Source organism: Astatotilapia calliptera, chromosome 1 (assembly GCF_900246225.1).
Source record: "Astatotilapia calliptera chromosome 1, fAstCal1.2, whole genome shotgun sequence".
Taxonomy (NCBI): Eukaryota; Metazoa; Chordata; class Actinopteri; order Cichliformes; family Cichlidae; genus Astatotilapia; species Astatotilapia calliptera.
This window is the reverse complement of record NC_039302.1, coordinates 37307214-37314018: the sequence shown is the minus strand read 5'-3', so window position 1 is coordinate 37314018 and position 6805 is coordinate 37307214. Positions and strand designations below refer to the sequence as shown.

Genomic DNA, 6805 nt, shown 5'->3' with positions numbered 1-6805 from the left:
TCGGTAACTTCCCGCTGAACTTCGTTCGACCAACGGGGGCTCTGAAAAGGCCGAAGCATTCGTGGAATCGCCCACGGCGGCGGTCTCGGTGATGTTCCTGATGTGTTTGTGAGACAAAATGTGACACAGCAGGAAAAAAAGCTGCGCATGAAAACTGTGTTTCTACACAGAGACGATTAGTCGTCCATCTGTTAGCGTGCGCCGTCCTCGCTTCTCTATGACGTCACTTTAGTTTGTGTTTGCCTTTTGTGTCGTTTCCACGCGAACGATCAGCCGAAACGAGCTTAACGTCTTCCTGCGTCTGAGACTCTGTGCGTCCACCGGCTTAATTGACTGTTGCAGGACGCCTCGTCCCTCGCCGCCCCCTCCTGCTGCGTCCCTTTGTGCTCCGGCATATGCTGCTCACGTGTGGTGTGCGCTGCCTCCTGCAAGCCGCCCGTTGTTGTAGCTCGCTCACTACCATCTGCCCCAGTGTAACCAGAGCCAGGTGCCCCAGTGTACTGGTGCTACTGTAGCTGTGTGTGTGTGTGTGTGTGTGTGTGTGTGTGTGTGTGTGTGTGTGTGTGTGTGTGTGTGTGCACGCTAACAGTCCTTTCAGTGCAGAAGGAGCTGCTGCCGTCTTTATGAAACTAATAATCCAAATGTCGCTCAGTGGATCAACAGTTTTTGTTTCATTGATTATATCATTTAAGACATCATTTGATATTTCAGACTATCAGCTGACTGAGGCGAGTCAGGAATGTTAGCTGGAGTCGCATCCCGAGAAGTCTCACAGCATTTAGATGGAAGCAGGAGGAAACGTCCTGGCGGGACTTTGAGGATCATCACGACGCGTCTTTTTGTCTGTGACTTAACATTTCAGCTCACTGTGGTTGTACTGGGAAGCCACGCTTTCTGTTCGCAGCTCAACTAAACCTCAAAGTCAGCTCACACGGCCTGTTAACCCAGGCTCTGTGCACGCTCACATGAAAACCTGCTGGCTCCTCCCACCTCACAGGTGTTATCCGTGGTTGGTGGAGATCAATAAAAATATAGAACAACAGCAAAAGTTGAGACGAGAGCAGGAAGCTGTTCGTTTTACCGCCCGGTGCGCCGTCAGCACCGCCGTTTCACTCGACAGCTGAGACGCTGCGATGCGCCGAACTCCTGACATTCAGGTCCAACCCCCCCAGCCCGGTCCACGTCCTCGCCGCGTGCCTGTAGATTTAATTCCAGCAGATATTAGGATTAGGAGTTATTTTTGTGACGTTTATCCAAAAACCATAAGCTGCCCCAGACCAGGTGACAAGTTACCATGGTGACGGAAACGGTTGCAGAGCCGTCCCTCTGGCTTCGCGTCTCGTGTGATTATTATTTGGTTGGTTTATGTTTTTATGATACTGTAGATGTTGGTACGCAGCTCTGTGGTTTGTGTTCAGATGAAGACACTGATCCCGTCTGTGTCCGTCGTCTGTGTCCCAGGTGATCAGCAGCGATCCTTACTGGGTTCCCACCACCGAGGAAGAATACCTGCACTTCGGCGAGAAGGCCGACTCTGAAAACCAGGCCTTGAAATACATGAACGCCGTCCGCCGCCGCAAAGGGCTGTACGTGGAGGAGAAGATAGTGGAGCACGCCGAGAAACAGAGGACGCTCGGCAAGAACAAATAGAGGAAACCCGGACGCCTCCTCGGGAGACGGCGGCGCCGCTGACATCGAGCGCAGCACCGTCACCGACGACACTGAAACTGCAGGGTTTCCTGTCATTTTTAGTTTTTGTGATAACTTGGAGTGAATAATGTGTCCACACTGAGGATGAAATACATCGATGACAAAGTCTGTTATATTTTTAAAACAGATTGTTTTGTTTTCAGGTAAAAGTTCATCCGTGCACAGATACTGACCAATCACATGGCAGCATTCAGTAATGAATAAATGAGTGTTTCAATCGCACCGCGTCATTCTCTGCTTCACTAATTTACTCGTAATAATTCATTGGTACGACATCTGTATGGACTCGGCACCAACCAATCAGGCGCTGCAGGAGTGAGTCCTGAAAGCTGAAGCCGAGTCGGCTCGGGTGTTTCTGTGCACGCCACGCTCATGCGTGCCGAAACAGAAGTGCTGCTGAGCATCATCAATCTCAGGAGCTCGGTGGAGGTGTCGTTAGAGCGTGTTGGTGTGTTTACCGGGCACGCCAGCTGACATAACGTCCGCCCTCTCATCCAAATATGGTCACTGCTGGTTCCATAAAAGCCAACATGGGGTTGATGTCTGTCTTTTATATACAGTCTATAGACCGTGGCTGCTTCTACCTCGCATCATGTGCACAACTGTAAAACTCGCGAGGTGACATTTAGTACAATTATTAATGAACTTGAAACCACGCAGCTGTCCGATTACAATTCATAACAACACTCACCTCAAGGTGTTTTTTACTGTAAAGACCCCACAATATCAGAAAGAAACCCCGATAATCAGACCATCCTCTGTGAGCAGCACTTTGGTGACAGTGGGAAGGAAAAACTCCCTTTTAACAGGAAGAAACCTCCGGCAGAACCAGTCTCAGGGAGGGGCGGGGCCATCTGCTGTGATTGGTTGGGGTGAGAGAAGGAAGACAGGAAAAAGACATGCTGTGGAGCAGAGACAGAGATGTGTGTGCTGAATGATGCAACAAAAGCATCTCTCCTAGTCCAATCAGACAGCACGTGCCTGTGTGATAACCTCTCTGATAGGCCGGCCGACGGTCCCGGCTCTGCTCGTCCAGCGAGACCTCGGCTGATGCAAGTCTGTGGGTGTGTTCTCGTGTCCATCGCACGTTTACGACACGTGTGACTGAAGAGCTCTTTGATTCTTATTTCTAAAGATTTCATTTTCAGGTCATTTTACAGTAAGTGTGAAACACGCCGGCGGATCACCGACGGCAGAGAGTATTCACTGATTATTGATTATTGTTCAGTGTTAAGGAGCTTCATAGACAGACAGCAGAACGAACACTCGGACAGCTTTTCTGGGGGACGGAAAATTTTTCTATTCGCTGAATTTTTCAGAGCATTTCTAAAATATTTGCTGATTGTTTTCATTTTATTTTTGTGAGTAAATACATTTTTATGATCAAAAATACTAATTTTTAAATATTAATAACAATGTAAACACAGCAAAATATCAATAAATGTTTTTTTCTTTAAAATTCCAAACACGACGCTCCCAGGAAAAAAAGATGTTTGCAAAGTGTTTTAGGATGATAGCTGAAGGTAGATATGATGATATTAAACAAGCATTTTTAGAGTTGGTCTCAAGTATTCCTGCGCGTTGGTCCCGAATCCCCCCAAATACCAGGATGGACTCTACTCTGAAACCACACACACAAACTATTTAAAGTAGTAAGACAGCAGTGCTCACCTCTAACTTATATAAAACTGATAAATGAGTGTAAAGTTCATCTGGATTAATAGTCATGTCAGAATAATATGACGAGCTCTGCAAACATGCAGTAATAAGTAATAATAATGAATCCGTCCTTCCAGTCGCTGGACTCTTCCTGCCAGGCAGACTCTCAGTGCTTCAGTACAAATCTACGGTTCTGCTTCTTCTTTCTGTGCTTTTGAGTTTCTTGTTCAATCTGATGGACACGCCCAGAGCCCCATGCTTTCACAGCCTGACCAGAAAACCGTCTGGATGTAGATCGAGGTCGGTCGCATCACTGCAGCTCCATATCCTCGTATCCTTCCTTTAATCCTTTGTTCCCTCTTTGCCCTCGTGGACTCACACCAACCCCCGTCTTCATCCAGAAGAAGCAAAGTAAAGATCGGCATATGTGAATGTGTGCAGAGAGGAAACATGAGAACACACACACACAGGGGAGGGTGTCTGATTGATGAAGGCCTTCTCTAACAGAGTTTAGTCCAGGTGTCTTGGGTGGGTGTTACACTGTCGGGTGGAACTAAGTGGGCAGTCAGGGGTCACAGTGAGGATGATGCGCCTGGGTGTGTCAGAGGAAGGCTGCGATCTGACTGAGTGCTTCCTAATGGGCCACTCCATCAAACACACACACGGCAGAGCTGTCAGGCTGCTGAGGTCCGCCCACCGAGGTCCGCCCACTGAGGTCCGCCCACTGAGGTCCGCCCCCAGGTCATGTATGTTGTTCACACCGTGAAACGCTGACTTGTGTTTGGTTCTTTGTGCTGTTAACGCAGCATCCGGCTTGTTTACAGGCTGTGAAGGACAGGGAAAGATGGCTACACACACACACACACACACACACACACACACACACACACACAGTTCAGGCTGTGTTTCCTGTTTGGTTTGTTGGTGACTTACAGAGTAAGGAGCCCCACTGAGTGACCAGAGGACCGCGACTGGTCCAGATCTTTGGAGTCCAGCTTCAAGCACGCGGCTAAAATGCCAGCAGGATGAATTTCAAGCTTGAAACCTGGATCCCCTGTAGCCGGTTACCAAGATTACGTGAAGTACCCTCAGAAGGTCTGCTAGATGATGTTAATGCAGCACTACGGACAATACCTACAACCACGATTACCGACACTAACAAGCTGATCTACAATACGGCAGCAGCTTGGCTACAAGTTGAACAGCCACAAGGGGCAGTACCCTCCATGGAGAAGGAGGCTAGAGGGCAAGATCAAAGTAGCACGGAGGGAGGTTAGCCAACTAACAGAGTTGCAGAAAGGTGCGACAAATAAGGTGCCTAAGAAATACAGCAAGTTGTCCATACCTGAGGCCTTGGAAACTGCCAAGCAAAGACTCACAGCCTTGGCCAGCCGCTTGAGGAGGTACACCAGAGAGATAGAAGGCAGGAGAATAAACCAGCTGTTCTCCACAGAACCAGCAAAGGTGTACTCTCAGTGGCAAGGGAACAATAAGAGAGCAGCACCACCAAGGCTGGAGACGGAGCAATACTGGAAGAGCATATGGGAGAAGGATGCAACCCATAACGGCAATGCTCAGTGGCTAGTGGATCTGAGGGCAGACCACAGCGACCTCCCTGAACAGGGTCCAGTAACCATCACAGTGGCAGATATCCAAGAAAGGGTCTCCAGTATGAAGAGTTGGACAGCACCAGGGCCCGACATGGTTCACGCCTACTGGCTGAAGAAGCTGACTGCACTCCACGAGCGTCTGGCAGCACAAATGAACCAGCTGCTAGTTAATGGGAGACACCCGGAATGGCTAACTGAAGGCCGGACGGTCCTGATCCCCAAGGACCCCAAGAAGGTCCTTGGGGATCACAAATGCCCAAAGCTGCAGTTCCTCTAACGGCCACTTGAGGCTGATGCTGTTTGGGTAAGATTGCTGTAAATCATAGGTGTCAAACTCTGGCCCGCGGGCCAAATTTGGCCCGCAACCTAATTACATTTGGCCCGCGAAGCCATACCAAATGACTATCAGAGCTGGCCTACTGGTATTATACAGCTAATATATATATTGTTTAGTATTAAGCTTTGCTTGTTCCATATTCAGTTTTTCAGCAAAACGTGTTTGAGTCCATAAGAAAAGATTCATTCTTATATCTGGAGGAATAAATATGTTTCAATAAATATTAACGTTAGCCCGCGACTTTGTTCCAGTTTTGAATTTTGCCCCACTGTGTATTTGAGTTTGACACCCCTGCTGTAAATGGTCATGATATGGACGGATGGGATGATGTCATCCAGCTCTAATGTCCACTTTGTATGGAGCAGCAACACTCGCCGTGATTTATGGCCCAACTTTTTATTTTCTTTGATCGTCTATCAACCTGCTAAACGCTCCCACAGCAGCTGTGAGATGCCAACAAAGGCATTAAAACGTCTCCAGGAAATGTGACACGGGACAACTTAAAGACACCCGTCTGCAACGCTGCTATTATTAAACAGTATGTATATGATACATTTGTCCAGTGATAAATGGGCTGAAGACGAGCGCTAGAACGACTCTTTTATTGCTGCCACAAAGGAGGAAACAGAGTTCATCCTGTTTGCAACAATCAAAGTTTGTATTGATTGTTAAAAGTATTAAATGAGATTTGTTCCCTCTGAGCTCCTGCAGGAAACCGTCACACGGCCTGACTCGACGCAGCTTCAAACTGGGTTCTTGGGAGTTTTTCCTTTTGCTGCATCAGCACGGACAGTAAAAAAGCCTCTTCCTGTCTTTACCCCAGCAGGTTGTAAAGACTATAGAAATGCGCGGCAGGCACAGCAGCTCATCGCACCGCCTGCTTCTGTGTCTTTGCAGAGAGGCCAGGCCCGGTTGGAGGCTGCTGCTCTTAAATTAATTGCCTTTGTTTTCCACGAGCTGAGCTGGACTACCTCTGCCATTACCTCATTCATCTCCCCTCCTTCCTTTCCTCCCCCTTCCTTGTCCACCGCAAACCACAGTAGCTGTTATTGAGCCGAGGAGGCTGGGCACCGAGGGAGTGTGGAGTTATTAGAGCTAGTGAGCGTTTGTGGAGATCTAAGCCTTAAAGGGTCAATTGAACCAAATTATTAAGCAGATTTCCTCACCTCTGAGCTGAAGCTTCAGTGTGCGTCTGCTCCTTCAGAGCGAGACGCACGACTGAAAATCAAAGTTTTTGTTGTGGACACAGAGGCGATAGGATCGTCGGAGAATGTGGCACAAAGCAAAGAGCTGAACACAAACCATGTTGGAGCGACTGGCTTCATTTCAGAGGGATTTAGGCTTCCAGTGATGATTAAATCAAAACTACTGGTATATATATAAAGACCCCACTGTGTCCTGGGCCCACTGTGGAGGCTGATGGGCTCTACAATCAACATCACTACTAATCCAGGGCGACTCCCCACCACCTCCACCTCTTTTTCCCTAT

At 48.3% G+C, this 6805-nt stretch overlaps 1 protein-coding gene across 1 annotated transcript in view; it reads left to right on the top strand.

Annotated features, from left to right (window-relative positions):
* The window catches only part of efl1 (elongation factor like GTPase 1), a 72994-nt gene extending 71062 nt beyond the window's left edge, over positions 1–1932 (top strand). Inside the window, exon 22 of the mRNA XM_026176958.1 lies at positions 1462–1932. Within this exon, the coding sequence (XP_026032743.1) occupies positions 1462–1650 (189 nt within the window). The 3' untranslated portion in view covers positions 1651–1932. The remainder of the gene's footprint in view (positions 1–1461) is intronic.
* Positions 1933–6805: the final 4873 nt, after the last annotated feature.